The 19,656-nt window shown below is 45.6% G+C and overlaps 1 protein-coding gene across 7 annotated transcripts in view; it reads left to right on the top strand.

The window, feature by feature from the left end:
- Positions 1–19,656, top strand: part of CADPS2 (calcium dependent secretion activator 2) — a 1,645,358-nt gene that overhangs the window by 904,272 nt on the left and 721,430 nt on the right. For all 7 annotated transcript variants that reach the window (XM_085654189.1, XM_085654188.1, XM_085654187.1 and 4 more), the window contains exons 10-11: positions 2,784–2,892; positions 17,623–17,826. In XM_085654189.1, the coding sequence (XP_085510315.1) occupies positions 2,784–2,892; positions 17,623–17,826 (313 nt within the window). The remainder of the gene's footprint in view (positions 1–2,783; positions 2,893–17,622; positions 17,827–19,656) is intronic.

Genomic DNA, 19,656 nt, shown 5'->3' with positions numbered 1-19,656 from the left:
TGTGTGTCTTACAAGCTATATAAGACTGTATGGATTGGGGCTTGCTGCAGACAATATTTATGCTAATATCAGATAAATCAACAGTAAAAACCGTGTCACCATACCATACAGCATGCCCACAAACAGCCAGAAAAATGGCCCACATGTCGACCTGCCCTTCGCTTACTGCCTGATTGCCCTGTAGGCCAGTCCAACCCTGATTATGATTCACAAACAGCAGTGATTCCATAGGAATCACTAATTAATGCTGATAGGCAAACCATACCAGGCTAATAACCGATAGAATGCTGTAGCGAAGCAGAAAAAGTGTTTATTTTTCAAAGGCAACTGACACTAAGGGCCTTATCACAATGCCGGGCGGATGCTGTATTGGTATAACAATGCAACCGCACAGGGTGCAGTCGCAAACTTCCATTTCTCCAATGGGAGCTTGTGCTGCGGCCGTAAACCGGCTGTAACACAAGCTCCCATGGAGAAATGGGAGTTTTTGTGAATCCTGCACCGTGTGGAAGGCACCTCGTGGTGCCTGCCACACGGTACAGGGATTCACAGGATCCACCATAGGTGCCCCCTTGGCCCCCAACTGGAGGCCGCACGGTGAAGGGGGCTCTGCTAGAGGCCCCCAATGTCGCTTTCCAACATCGTAATCCCAACGGCAGAATTGCCGCCCATTGGGACTACGTGCCAGTCTCTGACTGGCCAACGGGCTCCGTGAGTCCGTTAGAATCCAGCCATAATAACCAGCCGGTTTCAGTGTCAACTGCACGTATTGTAATGCGGCAGACGAAACTGAAACCGCAATAAGGCTCGGAAAGCCTCAGACCTGCGGTTGGAGGCTTTCCTACACTCATTGGAATCGGGCCCTAAATGTTTCAGAATAAATACACAAGCTGCTACATATGTAATAAGCGACAAGAGGGCATAGCATAAATGTAGCCAGGTACAATAAATGTTTATCTCAAACTCTCCAATAAACTTGTGGTACACTGTTGACGTTTCGACCCTAGTGGCTACCTTGGGTGTGTCTCATCAGGACAAAAGTAGGTCACTCAGACCACCTCAGATGACCACTTGGTGCATGAAAATGCAGTACAAAACATTCATACAGTGACTTTGTGCACATTAACAATAATTAGTGAAAAGAAGCCAGAGATAAACTCACTCTTTGCTGCTGCTCATAAGGTAAGAGGTAAGGCTTTCCAGGTTCACCGATCAAAAATCCACACAGTGACAACAACTAGCACTAAAGATGCTTTGAAAGATACCCAAATCAGTGATTTATGTTTTTGATCAGGTTACCAACGATGCACAAGTTAGCATATTTGATGCATGTGTCTGATATGGCGTCTAGGGGGATGTCTGCGGAAGCTTTGTTACCCGGCGGCGGCATTAAGCAGAAAGGTACAGGAGAAAGTAGGTGTAGGGTTGGTGTTCATGAGGTGGCTAGAAGGTAGAGAAAGGGGTGAGAGTTAGATGAGCCGAAGGGAATATTGTGGAGGCTGCCATGCAATTAAGTGAGGAGGTTTGATACTAATCGGAAGAAGATGGGTACTCATCCACAGGTTTTTAGGAAGAGGACTAAGATGTAAGGATTGAAGTGGAGTGGGTAATTGGATAATGCCAGTTGGGAGTTCCTAGTGGAGTGAGAGGGAATGTAGCAGTTAGAGAAATTTGTTTGTAGGTGGGAGGTAGCAGTCAAATAGAATGTTTAGTTTGTTGAAATGAAACCTAAGGATGTGGATCAGTGCGAAACTTAGAGAGCAGAGTATGAACTGGAAGTGGGCGAGCATAGTGTGTTGACTTGAGGTGTGGTTAGTGGGGAAGGGCATGTGAATGGATAAGTATTGATCATGTATCTTAGTGAGTTTGATTAATAGTTCTGTGTGAGTAATCAGGATCTGAGTTCGAGCAGCCGGGGTACTGGGTGGGAATCAGGGTTCAGTTGGTGTGTCTGCCTATCAAGGAATGGAATTGGAGTCTATAGTGATTTTTAGCTCAATGGTCTTGATTTCGGTTGGGGTGCCTATCCAGTAGCAGAGTTTCAGCAGTACAGAAAGCAGCAGGGTACCAGAAAAGAAGGGGGTCCGAGGAAAGGTGTTGGAACATCACCTTTGAAATCACGAGTGTTTGAGTGTTTGTGTAGTATGGAAGAATCAGATGTCCCCGGCGTTGGAAATCGGATGAGGGTGTTTAATCAGGTAGAAGTGATGGAAAGATGGTTGCAATAGGGAAGTTTGGGCAATGTTACCAGGCTGTTGGTTTGTTTTTTAGACCAGAGTTTCTAGCCCACTGCCTTTTCCAGGTTATTACAGGCCCTAACAGGAGGCACTCTTAACCCGCCACCCCTTACCTGAATGCTGGGGTGAAGGAGCAAGGAATTCTGGTAAATAAAATATGTGTGTAATGTGTGAATCAGGATAGCGGGCAGGACTCTGGACTCAATGGGGCCTCTCAGAGTCCCCGAGATGCCAGAGGCTTTCAGAAAACATGATTTGCAGGAATCAGCTGTGCTCAATGAACAATATTAATACCCAGCACTTCTTGGACAATGGCATGCTTTCCTACACCCACAATTTAAATATGCTTTCAAGTGCAAATGCCGGGCAATATGTTTCTTTTACAGTCACGTTTTCTAACGCTACAATAATACCTTGTATTGCTATGCCTATTGCATGATTGTACACTGCTGCAAGTGTGTTGAATGTACAATTTGCTTGCCGTTGAACTAATGGAAAAACTAAGTGAAAGCTGGCATCTCCTGATCCCAATATTTGTCTTCACAGGTTAGCCAATATACCTTTGCAATGTGCAGCTACAGAGAAAAGAAATCTGAGCCGCAGGAGCTCATGCAGCTGGACGGATACACAGTGGATTACACTGATCCTCAGTCAGGTACTTTCAGTATGACGCCTATTCAAGGATGCTGCTCCAAGTGCACTCACCTCAATTGTAGCTTTAAGACATTGGCCAGCATCAGGTTGTGTTGCATGTGTTGCCTGATGACTGGTGCACTTGTACCATCTACTCACATGGGAAGTGAAGGCCACCCGGTGTTTGCAAATATATATCCCCAGTGTAGTTGTCACCAAAGACGGTGGATTGCCATGGAAGACACAGTTTATCATGTGAGAACTCTCTTCCCAACCTCCTCCTACACTGCTCACTACTCTCCTGCTCTTTGTACATTATTTCGTAGCCAGGTTGTTTTTTTATATGGGCTTGACCCACAAATTCTCCATAAAACAATACAAAATCTTCTTCGCTGCTACAATGGCCCTGTCCAGGGGAAACATCAACTTGACAAACACTGTTGGCAAAGGAAAGACAATTGTTACACCTGAACCAAAATGTGCACCCATTCCCTCCATCTGTGGTCAGGTATGGTAGAAGAGGACAGAGTTCCAGCACCAATAACCTGATTTTATAAAGGACGCTTAAGTAAATCCACAAACTTAAGAGATATTACTGAATGCCTACAAACCCATGCAGTGAGATCCCACCATCCAAGACCTTACAAAAATCAGCTAACAGGACCAGCTCAGAAGGACTCCGAGCTTGTGTGCCCAAGCCTCAAAGATGTTGGCATTCTTGTGCAAGGTCAGCACAGAGCATCAACTTTGTCCTGAAGAGCAGACAATAAAAGTATATAATATTGTTAGTACACATAGATTTGCTCCTGTATATAATACCAAAATCATAACTTACTATGTGGATAACTAAAGTCATGTTCACTGTTCATTTGGGCTGTTAACTGTGATTTGAAGTCTGGTGTGTTTTATCAAAGTTATGCTACTGCTAGATTATTACATTTGTGTGACACTTTATTGGTGGATTTATCTAAGCTTTCGGCTCCCATATCGCTTTCAAGAATAAGCCTTGAAAGCTCACAATTAATAATTGGTATTAGCAGATACACCTTTCAGATAACTACATGATGGATCTGCCCAAGTAACATGAAGTCAATGCAGTTAATTCCGCAATGTGTTCCCTGTCCAACAAGAATATTAGAGATGAGTCTCTTTCTAACTCACATTTTTCTTGCTCGATTACATCTGCATGCTCATTCTCACCTACATATTCTTGCCACCAGCTGTTCTCCTCCCCTCAAAATAGTTGTCACATTAAAACACTTTTAATGCTTCCATGAACTGTATGCAGCCTCATGATGGCTCAATTCAATGTTTTTGATTTACTGCCTCATAATGGTTACTGATGGTAGAGTCACTGCCATCACAGATGTGTTCCCTCGTAAGAAAATTTAAGGCACTGTCATTCTAAGGATTTTGGAGACCGGGCTAAACATATATTGAAGGCCCCAATTTGGAACAACTTTGAATTTTATCAACTATTTTTGCTAATTCACACTCTATGTTGCCTAACAATGTTGATGTTAAAGATTAAGATACAAAAATACACAGAAGCGAACTAGAGAGAAAGTTCACTTTCCCAGGGAGCCACTTTGCCCGTGACCTAAAACATCTTTGATTTGAGATCTCTGTCATCACATCAACCATTGGCAGGTAGTCATTGCTTTGAGGCCTGGTGCCTAGTTTCACTTACTAATAAACTTTTCCTCCCCCCTCTGACTTGCACTGACCTTTAAGGCCTTCTAATACTGCCTACCCCTTTGGTGCTTCCACGTGACACTTGTACCTGACCATATTCTGGTGCCAGTTACAGCCCCAGTTTACAGAGCCATCCTTGCCCATGCTCTCTTGCCATCCTGCTAGCCCTCTTCTTAAGACAAGATTGCCCAGCTCCTGGAAGTCCTGTTTTCCTAACTATTTGATCTCATCAATGCCCAAAATTTGCTGGTGCACTTTAAAGCCTTTTCGTGAGATTATCTCTTACTCAGTTTATGGTTTTCATGTCCCTCCTGTCCATGCTTTCCGATCTATACCTGGTGTAGACATAGACTGATGTTGGTGTGGTCTATCCACATCCTGCACTCGTTCCTGAGCTCTTCCTGCAGTTGTTGGTTGTTGGAAAGTAGGATCTGCTTCTATGGTTACCCCCATTTTTTGCTTGATGTAATGCTGTTTATTACTAGGATTCTGCTAACCGGGACCCAGGCCTCTCTGCTTTCTCCCCTAAACTGGGGTACCCCTATCAGTCCCTATTATATAGTACTAAGGTACCCAGGGCATAGGTACCCTAGAGGTCCTCCATAGGCTGAAGCATGTATTATGCCATCTATGGGAAACCATTCAAACTATCTCTCTAGGCCTGCCCTTGCAGCCTGTGTAAGCTGGTGCTAGCACGACTTACAAAATATATAGATTTCCCTATATCTAACGTCACTGCCCTTAAACCTATAAGTCACCCCTACAACAGGCCTTTTCAATTCTGTAGGTAGGGTGCTTGGTTCTAAAGTGTGAGGGTGTCCTTGCATGAGCAGGACACCCCTACAGCCTTCTAAGTCCATTCACCCTATACTGTTTGGTATCAAACATGTTGGAAACATACCCCCACACCGTAAACGGTGTGGTAGGTATGATTCCAAGCACTGTAAAGGCCCTCCGTTAGGCCCTCAGTGCTCCCGGAACCAGTCTGCTATACCCGGACAGCACAACATGGCTGCTGCCGACCAGAGACATGATTCTGCCCTCCTGCTGCTGAGTCATGCTCGAGCAGGGGAAGGTAGAACAATAGGCATCCTGTCATAGGGAGGTATGTCCACCTCCCAGACAGGATTTAGTGTATTGGGGCAGGGTGGGAGTGCTTGCATGCACCGCATAGTCTGCAGACAGAGCACATTTGGTGCCCTCCATGCGTAGTCCAGCTCAAACCAGTTCAGGGAGCCGTTGGCTCCCGCTCTGATGCGAAACTAGACAAAGGACAGAGGAGTATCCTCTCCCTTGTCCAGCCCTTCCTTAAGGAGGGACCCCTGTATCCTCCCAACCCTTTCCTTAGAGTACTTAAGGGCTTACCTGTGGTTGTGTCCCTAGATTTGTCGTGGGACAGGATACAATTCAGACGCCACTTCAACTTCGACCGTCTGGGGACTCTGGACTTCACTGGACTTTGCTCTGGGCATCAAGGCTGCAACTGGGACAACTACTGCTGCTCCTGATCTCTTCACCCTGCTCGTCTGCTGCAACGTCTGTGCCTGTGCTCCATACAGGAAACCTTCCAAGGCCTGTGGGCATCCAAGACACCTGAGGGAATCTCCCTTGAAGTGAAGGAGTCATTCCCCTGCATCTGCAGGCGCCGCAGCTAAGCTGACCCATCTGCTGATCCTGGGCTCCTACAGACTCCGAAAGGCTCAACAACACAGGTGGTGGTTCTTTCTATCCCTTGAGGCCTTCCCGGTACTCTCACCAAGCTTGAGTCCAGTATCCCTCTTCGAAGCCGCAGGAACTGAACCTCTGTGAACTGTGTCAACTTGCTGTTGCAAAGGCTTGTTGGTTTGCTTCCACCAAGATCTTCAGGCTCCAAGTAGCCCCAATCTCAAGCATCTCCAGTGACCAGAATCTTTGACCACACCACATTTCTTGCACCGTGGGCCTGTTTCTTTGAAAGCTGATCGAAGTCCTCTTGCGACTCCAGTGCCTCCAGCCTGTGGGTTCTGTCGAGGGTCACATTTGAATTATTTTGGTCTCCCCTGATTGCCCGGGGCCTACTCTGACCTCCTTGCTTGTGGTGAGTCTCCCGGACCTTGATGGTCCCGACATTGCACCTTTTCCTATTCTTTCATTGGTTGCAGTTGCCAAGGCTTGTTGATGCTCCAGCCAGACACTGACCCCTCAACTCTCGACATCCGACGTGGGACAGCTCGTGTACAGCTCCTGGTCTTCCACAACAATGCCTGGTCCACACAGCTGCAGTTTCAAGGTCACCTTCAGCGCTCCTGCAACACCCAACATCGGTGGGCATTCGTCTTCCGTGCCTCCTGGTCACTCCTGAGGGACCTAGACTCTGTCCCCTCTGCTTGCAGATTCTTCACATCTTGAATCCTCCTTTGGGTTCCACCAGATACTTTCACCTTCTCCAGCAGCGGCATCTTTCTGAAGTCCTCCATTGGGTTCGACGGAGGTTTCCGATGCCACTTCACACCTATGCACCCGGCTGCCCTGGGGCAGGTATCCTGGTTCATAAGGTATGCACGGGTGGGGTGGCTCTCCATCCTTCTATCTTCCATGGGGTTTCTTCAGGGTCCACTGGGAAGGGTCCTTCTTCTTTAAAATTGCAACCGCAACTTACCCATTGACTAGTATTGATCACACGGTCGTGTTCCCACTTGGCTCACGGCCTTTGTGGGGCTCTTAGTTACTTACCTTGGGTGGTTCCTTGGATCCCTGAAACTTCTACATATTCTGGGTATAGTCTTGACTCGAGTCGTGGTTGACAACCCACTATTTTAGTATATGGTTTGGTCGCCCCCTGGTGACCACTGTGTATTCTGTGCTACTTACCTGTGTCTATTGCTACATATTGTGTGCATAGCGTATATCTCCGGCTAGGAGATATCTGGATGTGTTAGTTAGTGTCTTATAATAAATACATATTTTTTATAAATACACTGTGTGGTTGTTTTTCATTTATTCTATACCTATATGGTTATGTTCTGGTCAAACAAACTGTTTTACACTCCTTCTGGACTAAGCCTGAAGGCTGCTCCCCACAGCTACCACTTAGAGAGCTTTCTAAGGTTGTCTAAGACCACTACAATCACCATAAGGGTTGTCTGGATCAGTGCAAGGTTTCACTTACATAAGTGAACATCATGTACTGAGCCAGCCTCTCACAGTGGTTTTCACCCTTAATTTTGTTTTCTGCCCTGTGCACAAGCGCAGGCTCATGTCCAACCAACTTCTCCTCATCCGAATCCCTTTGGCACTATAACCAATAATGTTTTCCCCTCCACCATGCAATTTTCACTGCAGTCATAGAACTAATGACCCCATTAGAACATATGTCTGTTTCATTTTATACTGTAACTTTCTTGAAAAGCATTTATGAATACAGGAAAGGGATTGCCGAGATCAACCTTCAGCCTTTCTCCTTCTCACTGGCAACCATCTTGAAGAGGCACACTGCCCAGGTGCTTAGTTGAAATGTTGAAGGAATTCACTTTCACAGTTACTTTACCCCATTTGCCATTTGTAGTGCAGCATATCTTTGAATGCCCTGCTGTTTTATCCAAATGTGAGCAACTAACATGAATTATTAGTAGAGGTCCTAGCCCCATAACCAGTGGTAAACCGTGAGTCACAGCAATAGGAGTGACTATTTAACTGGAACTCCACTCAGTATACGAATAAGAAATAAAGCAATTGAAATATAATACTTAATCTAGAGTTTAGTAAAAGAAAATGGCTGCCTTTGACTTTACAAAGCAATACCATACAAGGCAGAGTCAAGTAATGTACTCCTTTGTTAGCCTGTGCCACACTTTAGCAATACGTTTGGTCCCATATCAATCTAACAACTCCCTTGTCCATCTGAATTGCCGGTTCCCATCATATGTATGTCCATGCCGCTTCCTCAATGCCTGGTCTGAGGCATGTATTCACAATTTCATCCCTTACGTCCACCCAGGATCTCCTCTCATCCTTTAAAAATACTTAAACCAGCCATGGTGATGCTGGCTCACACAAATGTTGGACTTCTAAGCCCAAGGAGCGAAATGCTTACAGAGAATTTATCAGCAATCCACGGATTGTACAAACATGATTCAGGCAATGTGAGCTGTAACATAGAGCATACTATAAACCTCCCCAAACTATGGCACGGTGATGATCCAATCAAAAAATATCAATTCAAAAAAATGTTCAACACCTCAGAACAACAAAAGACGAAATTCTAACAATACCATTCACAACAGAAGTGTCACTTCTATGTGTTAGCATTGACCTAGGACTAGGGGCCTGATGTAATAGCAGGCCGGTCACAAATAGTGGGTGGAAATTGGCACCACCTTTTCATGACCGTCTGTAATTTGGCAATGTGACTTGTGTATTAATAATGTGTCACAAAATATTTAGTCACAGGGCATTGTAGAACAACCTGCCTGATTAATATATAAACTAGGCAGGTCACTATTTGTGCCTCCTGCCAATGGCTACAAAGATAGGATTTGATACCTGCAAGGAACAGTAGTCATCATCACTCTGTTTGCGTTCCGAAGCAAGACACATTGTTTTTCAAAGCAGCCCAAGTTCCTTAAAGAAAGAGGTGCTGCATTAAAAAAGAAAATTTGGGAGCCTTCCCATGGACACTGCCTCTTCCTTCTGAGGCTGCCCAGCATAATTCCCCAAGTGGGAGCTGTCCAATGGGAATAACTTCCCCTTAGTGAATCAATTGCCGCCTTCTTTGAGGTGTCTGCACGTTTTTAATAGGTTGGAACCACAATTGCAATTACGGACCATTGATATATCTCATTGAGGTTTTCAATTATGAGGGTCTGTCCCTTTCACACCACTTACAATTTGGAATTAATACCAAAATCCCTTTTGCATATTGGAAGGTTTTCTTCAAATCACAAATGGGATTTGGGACATTAAGAAATGTTGCACCCTGTGATTTTATGAGTTGCATTGTTTGTGACTGCAAAGTCCTTCCATACACAGTTTTGTCTCCACCTTTAGAACTACAAACTTGACCAACTGAGAAGGTGCTACACAATAGTCAACTCTGGAAGAAAGTGGCTCAGAACAAGTTAAATAAAATAGAGATATGGCTCCCCTGGATGGGTCCTTAACTGACCCTAACATGAACCACAACCTGTATCATTAAAGTACATTGTCAACCAACACCTGCAAGAGTTAAGTTTGAGGCACAGAACCCTAGATGACTACTGCATACTCTCTACAAGATGGGAAATATCACTTATTAGGAGCAAACCCCCTCTAAGATTTGCATTTCATATCTTTGGAACATCAAAGGCCCTCTAAGCTCCCTGGAGAACAGGTTTCAAAGTGCATGCATAGATATAAAACCTTTAACCTCTTTAGACTTAATTTTAAGTTTGTTATTTTAATTCTAATTTCTTCTTTGGGAGTTTTTCAAGTATATATTGCCTCCAAATATGCCATTTTTAGATGCCCCATTTAAACATTGAGATCTAGAAGAATACTGTACAGGAGGTTAGGCTCTGATGTGGGTGTGATGAACATACAACATTGTGAATGGCAAAAATCACACTGATCAAACACAAGGAGATGATGGACAGAGTGCTGAAACATTTCAGACAGTCACCCCCATTCACATATCTGGGTTCAATACCTCATCATTCTTTAGCTCATTTTGCCACCTCAGTTCAGACTCAGCTATATGCAAATCAGTCTTGACCCTGTGCCTCATGGGTACAATCCATCCCAAACAGCCAAGCCAGGTCTTCCCTGGACTGGAAACAAGCATCCTGGGATCGGTTTCAGGGTAATACCCCTTATCAGCCAGGCTAGCTTGAATCCAGTGGCAAAGTGAGAAAGGGAACCATGTCTGGGCATACCCTTCCAACTTAGGACGAACAAAACAAGCACAAGGAGATGATGGACGGAGTGCTGAAACTTTTCAGACACTCACCCCCACTCACAGATCTGGGTTGAATCCATCATCGTTCTTTAGTTGGCTTCACCCCTGCAGTTCAGACCCAGCTATATGCAAATCAGTCCTGACCTTGTGCCTCGTGTGTAGAGTCCAGCCCGAACTGCCAAGCCAGGTCTTCATTGGACCAGAAGCAAGCATTCTGCAGAGACATTTTAAGGTATGGCCAAAGGGGGCCCTGGCCCAGGGCCGCAGCCTATCAGGTGACTCCTGATTGAGTCAGCTCTGTCCTGCAGAGTATCTTGCCCCCATGACCTTGAATAATTCTTAAGCAAATTGTATTAAATACAGTTGTCGTTTAACTTATTGCTCATTTAGGCGATGTGTGAGAGTCTATTACTGACATTTTGTAGGAAATGTGTTCACGCAATAGCCATAAGAAGTTTCTTTTAGATTAAAACAGAACCCCACATATGAGAAATGTGAGAGGTTCACAGAGGTGATTTGCATGAACATTAGTGAGCGGCTGCTGTGTTACAATAATGAAAGCACATCACTATCCCTGAACATTGATAAGTGTGCCTGTGCACTGTCAGTGACCTGGCTAATGAGGGCATGAAAGAGCTGAAATTGGATCATAAATTCAAAGTTGTTCCAAACAGGGGGCCCCAAAATATACTTGGCCCGGGGCCCCCTAAATCCTTAAAATGTCCCTGGCATCCTGGGAATGGTTTCAGGGTAAGACCCCTCATAAGCCAGGCTAGCTTGAATCTGATGGATGCAAATCCTCTAGAAACACTAGCACCTTGTTACTATAACTACAAACTACAAAAATGTCAAAAAAAGACAACTTGCAACAGAGCTTTCTAAGGTATTGCCCCGAGAATTTGGAACTACCTAACACCTGAAATCAGACTGATTCCCTCATCTAAATCTTTGAAAAAAGACGTTAAATTACTACTTATAAACTGATTCCTGCCCTAGGTCATACAATTCAACTGAAGATTTACACCCATGATTATCACTACAATGTCGGACCATTTCTATTATTTTGTTGACCTGTCCTAGAGATATTACATTCTGCAACTCATGAACTTACGCACCGGGTACTTCTCTTGATTTTGTTGCTGTTTGAGTTCCTGTTTTCATATTTCTGATCATTTGTAAAGCACTCTGTTAGACCCGGGATCCCTGGTTGGCTGAGGTAGGTACTTTAGGCCAAGTAGGGACCCACGTTCCAATGTCAGGGAAAGGAAGGTCACCTTTTTAGATAGCCCCGCTCACCCCCTCCTTAGCTTGGCACGAGCAGTCAGGCTTATCTTCAAGGCACATGTGTATTCGCAACCACGCTCACAATAATCCAATGATGACACCACAAATAGACTCCACACGAGTTTTGTAAAAACAAGTATAAACTTTATGTAAAAAGATATACGATAAGACCACACGATATAAAACCAACATACGAGGTTGTGTAATATTTCTCCTGGCCAGTTGTTAGGCCAGCCAGCCCTTGTAAGTTCTGGAGATATCAATGAGCACTTCTAAACATTCTCCTGTACTTCTAAATTCATATCATACAGTCATAATGCAAGAATCATATACTTTTGCAATGTAATAATACGGCCATGCGTAATGTAACAATCAGGCACTTTGCAAGATCAAATAATGCAATGCGTGATACCACCACCAGATATGTTGTTCTGCCAAAATAAGGCAATGCATATACACTAATCAGGTAATTCGTTATGCAGGAGGAATGCAATGCGCAATACGCTAATCAGGTAGACCGTTGTTCAGAAACAATGCAATGTGTCATATGACAATCAGGTAGTTCATTATGCAGATAAAAATACCATGCGTCATACACTAGGTAGTTCGGTATGCAGGAATAATGCAATGCGTAATACTCTTATCAAGTAAGTTTTTCAGAAATTGAATAATACGTAATACACTCAGGCCCCGTTCACCAGGCCTTTAGGCGATCTCTCTGCCTCTCACAGTTGCCCCTCACACAGTAAGATGTAATCCCAAAGTGCAGCTTCGCACTCCGGCCTCTGTACCACCACTCTCTTGGCGATACGGGCCGCTACACGAGCCGAAGCAGAGGCTCGCGCTGCCAACACGAGAGAGAGGTGGAGAGATTCTCCCTCTGAGCCCGCGCCCCTCCCCAGGAGTCGACACACGTTAACTGGGGGGCGCGAACCCACTCTCCTCTCCTCGGTCAGCGCTGGGCCTCCAATGCAGCTTTACGAAATGGCAACGACGTCTCGGGCGGCAACTCAGCTCCTCCGGGACTACCGGTCCGGGCCGCTTCACTTATGAAGATCTCAGGCTGCCACAAAGCACACACACACAGCATCACTGAATCTTCCTTCACTCTGGGTGCACGATAACTGGGCACTCCACACACCAGTCTCCGACTGCATAAAGATCACACGCACAGCGTCGCTGAGACTCACTTTACTCCGGTGCACACGATAACACGACGAATCCTCACAAGGGTCTCACGGTGCACAACGCACCCGCACACAACGGCGTTGACTCACTTGGCTTCCGATGCACACGATAACAAGGCAAATCCTCACGAAGGTCTCACGGTGCACAACGCACCCGCACACAACGGCGTTGAGACTCACTTGGATTCTGGTGCACACGATAACAAGGCGACTCCTTCGAGTCTTCAGGCTAGACAGAGCACACGCACACAGCGTCTCTGAGACACACTAGGACTCCAGCTGCCATGATCACTAGGCATGCTTACGAAGATCTCAGGCTAGACAGAGCACACGAACACTGTGTCTCTGAGAGTCTTCTTTGGAAACCTTTGTGTTTCTGTGTTTCCAAACAGGGAGCCAGCTCACCTCAGGCCCTTGGGATAGTTACTTCAGTACACAGCACACAGCAAAGTCCTCCAAGCAGGGGGAAACAGCACACCACAAAGTCCCTTTAGCCTTTCCTTGGTTGAAACAGCAACCTGCAGGCCAGCCCCAGATCACACAGCAAGAGCAGTCCTATCCATTAGTTTCTTCAGTTGTTTCTTCCTTGGCAAAGGTCCTCTTGACCAGGAAGTAGCTCCAGTCTTGTTCACACTTGATCAAGCCATTCTCGAAAGTTCAGGGGCTTAAGCTCTGATAGTTATACCCCTCAATGGCTTTGAAGTCTTTGCGCTTCAGGGGGGCACTGACCCCTGCTCAAACCAGTTCTGGGTGCCTCTCTGCCAGTGACACCTCTCTTCCTTTGATAAGTGGTTGTCTGGATTCTCAATCACTCAGCAGGAGATGGGACAATAGTTTTATAGCAGCAGCCTAGGCCTCTTCACCTCTAGGGGCTTCTTCTCACCCTACACTCCAGATGCAGGTCAGCCTGTTGCTGTCTCACCTCCTTCCCTGGGTCAAGACATTCCCCAGATCCTATCCCTTTCAAATCCAGACAGTCAATTCACAGCCAGGCAGAGACACACAGAACGTCGGAGCGCAAAAACGCAGCCAGTTCTAAAAGAGTGGGTTCTGAACACACAATGCAAAAACCACCTACATAAAAAGATGCATTATTACATTGTGAGTTCAGGCATACTAAACTTCACCTTTCCATCTTAAGCCTTTGGGGGGGGGGACAGGCTGGAAAACATATTACACAGCCCTCCCATTCTGCCCTATGGGCAAGATGGCCTTTCAACAGTGAAAACGAAATAGAGATTATTTCACTGTCAAGACACGACACACACCTTAGTACATGTCCTACCTTTCACATGCACTACACCCTGTCGAGGGGGGACCCTAGACCTACCATAGGGGTGTCTTAGGTGCACAGAAAGGGAAGGGTAAGGTCTGGCAAGTAAGTGCACTTGGCAGAACAACATGACAGTTTCACAAACTGCGTGCAGGCCCTGCAATGGCAGGCCTGAGTTATTTTTTAAGGCTACTTGTGTGGGTGGCACAATTAGTGCTGCAGGCCCACTAGTAGCATTTGCATTACCAGTCCTGGCACACATAGTGCACTTTACTAGGGACTTTACTAGTAAGGCAAACATACCAATCATGGACAACCAATTACCATTACTTTATACAGGGAAGTCCTACACACTCTGATACCCTCACAAGTCATATTCGCGATGTATAAAACCTAATAAATAAATACAATTTAAATAAATAGGGTCATGTACAGTACTTCCAGAAGTATTGTTGCGCATATTGTATAAAGATAATTAATTTCCACAGTTTTCTGCGTTGTCTCTTAAGAAAGGCTTTTACAAATACAAAAGGGTGACTTTTTTCAATAATGGCGTTTTCACTAATAAGATGCACATGGCTTCTGATCCTTTTCGACGCTTTCCATTATGGGATGCCAGGGCATGTAAAACCGAGCTTTGCTGTCCTCGCTCATGCGTGCTTTAGAATTTAAAATTGTTGACATCTGCATCCCTGGCGACTCTTTTGGAATACTCTAGAGGCATTTATTTTCAGGCTCTTGTAAATTGCTACAGTGCCCCCATTTGGCCTCTTTGGAGTGTTGGAATGTCTATATAAGGGTTAACGGGTTGCCATTGTTTAACTGAACAGCCACTTTTTCAAATGCATCTATCGCTTTTAAGATCCGAGAATTGGAATTTGAAGCATTTTTCTTAGTTTTCCCTGACAGCAAGATTTCTTTAAAAAAAAATCAAAGGCCTTTTCTCATAAATCTACAGTTAGGTTCTGACTTGCTGGTTCACCAATGTCAAAAGCCTGTTTTTGGCTGCGATAGCTCTCCTCATAAATATTTACAGTAAAGTATCACAAGGTTTAAGGCTGCTGTGTTACAGTATCAGGTGATGTAGTTACCTACATGGTAATGATGGGAATAGGATGACCATTGCGTTTGTTATATTAATCTACATTTGTCTCTGGCTTGTTACCCGGAAGATGGTATATAAGCCGACCTGTCAGAAGGGTGGGCCTATTCCCCGGGCCCTGCATTTTTTGATGACCCTACGCTCATCGAACAATGTTTATTTACAGATTTTAAGGAAATCTGTCTTTTTTTTTAATTACTGACTAGGTGGCAAATACAGCGAATGCCACGAGATGGCAGCAGGTACTGGATCTGCTGTGTCCTCTCCTTCTCTGCAGTACATGTGTTTTTAGGTCAATCCTCAGCGTGCATGCACTGTCTACAAGACCTATTATTTTCAGTATAGGCGTGTAATCACGCCTCCTACTTACCATAGGTTCATTCCCATGTCAGTGTTCTTCAGTGGTTCCTCGTTGGTTGGTGCTCCGAATACATCACTCCCATTTTTCGTTCGGGAGCACTGGCCAACTACAGTTTCCTTACACTGTAGGGGCTTAGCTATTAGTTAATGTGGGACTACTTCTTTTATTTCCTGCTCACGCACTCAAACGTCCTGGATTCCTGCCCTTCCCCCACTTTCTGTCCAGCCTTTAGACAAAAAGTGGTGTGCAGGGTCCATCCTTGCTCCTTGGCTGCTATGTCATGCTGTCAACCCTACTATGTGAGAGTCTTGTCTGATAGATTTACATAACCACACCCACAGCAGTGTTTTAGTTTACAACCACAGAATCACTGTGACTTTTCATTACCGTTTCAACAGATTTAATTCAGTGTCCATGCTAACGCGAGACCGAAACATTATTGGGCCACGGAGAGTGACGCACTTGCACAGACCCCCTTCTCACCATCAAAGGGTGGACTCAAGTTTACATGTCGAGTGTCCGAGAACGCTGACGCCTTCAGGGCCAGCTGGGTTTCTTAGCTCTTTATTTTACACTCTGGTTTCATCTTCTATACACTGTGTTTGACCCAGCAAAGCTTCAAAAGAACATCGTGATTTGTCTATAAACATTTTACAAACTTCCGCAGAGCAGTGTGTTTATTTCAGCTACACTTTCAAACTGTGAATGGCCGCTCATTTGTCACATGTTTGGCAGCCAACTGCTTCACAGCTCTATTAGACTGCACTTCCAGCTGACAATCTCTTTTTGGGGAAAAAAGACTGTGACAAAGTCTGTAGGTTTGGTATTTGCAAAATGACACGATAATTAATTTGTAAACAGAAAAATCAAAAGCTGCAAAAGAGAAAACATAATGTCACATAAACTTCACTGCAAGAAAAATGTGAATTAAAACAAGCATTGGCAAAGGCTATAGGTCTCGCCTACACAAAATCTATTGACTTTGTAAAAAAAAAGCATATTTTACCTATGTTTTACAACAGTGCGGTTGAAAGTAGAAAAAAAAAGTGAAGCAGTCAAGGCTGGCCTTTTCATAGTGCTTTTCGAATTATGCTTTAAAAAATGCTGCACAACAATCGCACTGCTGTACAAAATGGCTAAAAAAGACATTGACACAACCAAATAGCTCTTTTGGTTTTGTCAATGTATTTTTAGGTTGAGCATCAGCGTGCATGCGCTGTCTGCAAGACCTGTTGTTTTCAGTAATGGCGTATAATCCCGCCTGATACTTACCATGGGTTCACTCCTGTGTCAGTGTTCTTCAGCGGTTCCTCATTGGCTGGGGCTCCAGATACATCACTTCAGTTTTTCCTTTAGGAGCACCGGTCAACTACAGTTTCCTTACACTGCAGGAGCTTATTAGTTCGCATGGGGACTACTTCTTTTATTTCCTGCTCAACGAGTGGGAAGGGAAGCAGTCTTAAAGAACACAGTAACCGCCGATATTTCTTGCTTGTCATAATATATGATTTTTTACACCGTGTTTCATCTTTATTTTTGTCTTAGAAATGTAGTATTTGTAAGCATTTAAGTTAAGGTGCACTCAGGGCCGTACTGGCCATAGCAAGCATCAGGGGTTACTCCAGTGGGCTGCCAGTTTTGGGCCCCGCCCCTGGGGGCCATTTTTTGCTACCGAGGGCTGGCAATAACAACCATTGTAACAAAATGAGCCAAAACCGGCCCTAGCAAACAGCTCACTGCACTCTCCCCCCCCCCCCCCGGGGGCTGGCCGAGCAGTTTGCCAGGGCCGGTTTCAGTTACCAGTTCGGCCCTGGGTGCCTTGAGGCAGCCTTGCACGATTCCTTTTCTTGTGCTGCTTATTTTCACTTTTCTCTGGTATGTTGCATGCTCTTGCACTGCAGTGTTGTATTTGTGAAACCCTTCTTTTCCCTCTGTGCAGGTCTTCAAGGTGGACGAATGTTCTTTAATGCTGTTAAAGAAGGCGACACCGTTATTTTTGCCAGCGATGATGACCAGGATCGGATCCTGTGGGTACAAGCCATGTATCGAGCCACCGGCCAGTCCTACAAACCAATCCCATCCAGTCAGGCCCAAAAGATGAACCCCAAAGGAATGAATGTGCAACTGGAAGCGGTGCAGCTTTGTGAGGGTTTATTATTTCTTATAATATCTCAATGTGGCTTTCTGCTGGCCCTTTTGGTACAGTGTCCCTTTGCTTCACACAGTAAATGTTCAAAACCATGTGCGTGCTCTGATTATAATTTGCCTTGAGAAGAGGCCTTCATATTCTCATGTGGCTTGAGTTGATTGTTCAGTGATATTTTACAAGGTGAATTACTTACTAGTAATCTTCATTACTTTGATTTTCACTTCCTCATTCCAGTCCTTGCTTGATGAGGGAAGGGCCCACCTCCCTGGCCCCACACCATATTCAGATTTCCTTCAAATAAAACCCCTTCCTTGTTTTCGCCTTAGCTATCCTGCCCACTGACGGGGCCATTATGCTTACCTGTTTCAAAAGAACTTCCTGACCATACCAGGATGAAATAAGAAAGAATGATAAGGAACTGAGAATTGGTATAATTAAGATTATGGATAAAACATCCAGATATGACTGCCCCCTCCTCTTCCCCGTCCTGTTGCTTGCATCTTGAGGCTGTACCCAATCGTTATGTCTATTTTGTGATCAGGAGGCCCCATTAAAAAAACACAACAGCAGACAGTAGCAATGCCGCCAAAAATCTCTAGAGCCAGGCTACCAGTGAACAATTCAAGGCATGGCATAACCAGAAAGTACATAGGTATCTGAAAGAAACAGTTAGTTATAGATCCCTTACCATCTAATTATCCCTAGGCGTCAGACTGGACCAGGAGAATTTTTTCATCAGCAGTACCCTTGCACGTCAAAAGGTGGCGTCGGTCGGCTCCGCGTTCGTCGTTGGCGTCGTGGTCGCCGTGTTGACGTCACGGTAGCTACTTAGACGCCGCGCTCGAGCGCTGATGTCAGTTCTTTCTTTTTCCGCGCTAGCCAGCTCAGATCCGGAGAGAGCGGTACCTCCAGTCACTTTTTGACTGACTTTTTGTCGACATTTGTCGACTTCGTTTTTGAGTCTTCGACTCCTGGTGCATGAGGAAAACCCGGTTTCAAGGCCTGCAGCTCCTGTACCCGACTGATGATGGTGACGGATCCGCACTGCGTGTGCCTCCTCTACCTGGAGCGCGACCACGATTCCAAGTCGTGCTCCGACTGCTGGACCATGAATCTGGAGTCTTTGCGGAAGCAGTCCCGAAAGCTTCTTGAGGCCCGGCAGTCGGCTCCATGCTGTTCAAGGTCCTGGTCGCGTGGGAGGTCGAGGGACTGCTCGCGGAGACACCACCACCAGTCTTCTTCCAAGTCTTCGCACTCCTCAGGTAAGTCGAAGCACAAGAAGAGGTAGAAGAAGCATCGTCATTCTTCGACTTCTCGCCATCGCTCGGCCGACACGATGAGGGATGCTGGTGGTGCCCCTCCCACGGCTCCGAGTTTTCCCCCCTTCCCAGGACCCGGAGCCACCCCTGCCCAGCTTCGCCAATTTTACGAAGCGATGTATGCCATCTTTGGGCAGTCCAACTCGGCTGGCACGCCTTCGGGCCCCACCGACTCGGCTGGGGACCCTGGGGCTTCGACACTGGTGGCTCCTGCCCTGATACTGCAGGGTCCCCTTGGAACCAGGCTTGGATCCGGATCAGCGCTGGTCGACCTAATTACACCTCCCCCTGCGCTGAATCCAATGGCACCGAGTCTGCAGCACACTCCGGTTGTCTCCCCAGCCAGCGTCGAGGTAGACACGGAGCCGGACCGGCGTCGACGGGTACTTTTGTGCCCTTGTTCTACCCTGGCTCTTTTAGACTAGATTGGCAGCCAGAGAAGGGTGAGGAGGAGTGGGAGGGGTCTGGAGACACTTTAACTGACCAGTTTGGTTATGAACCGGAC

The sequence above is a fragment of the Triturus cristatus genome, chromosome 4_1 (genome assembly GCF_964204655.1).
Source record: "Triturus cristatus chromosome 4_1, aTriCri1.1, whole genome shotgun sequence".
Taxonomy (NCBI): domain Eukaryota; kingdom Metazoa; phylum Chordata; class Amphibia; order Caudata; family Salamandridae; genus Triturus; species Triturus cristatus.
The sequence above is the reverse complement of the archived record's forward strand: the minus strand, read 5'-3'. Positions and strand labels throughout refer to the sequence as shown.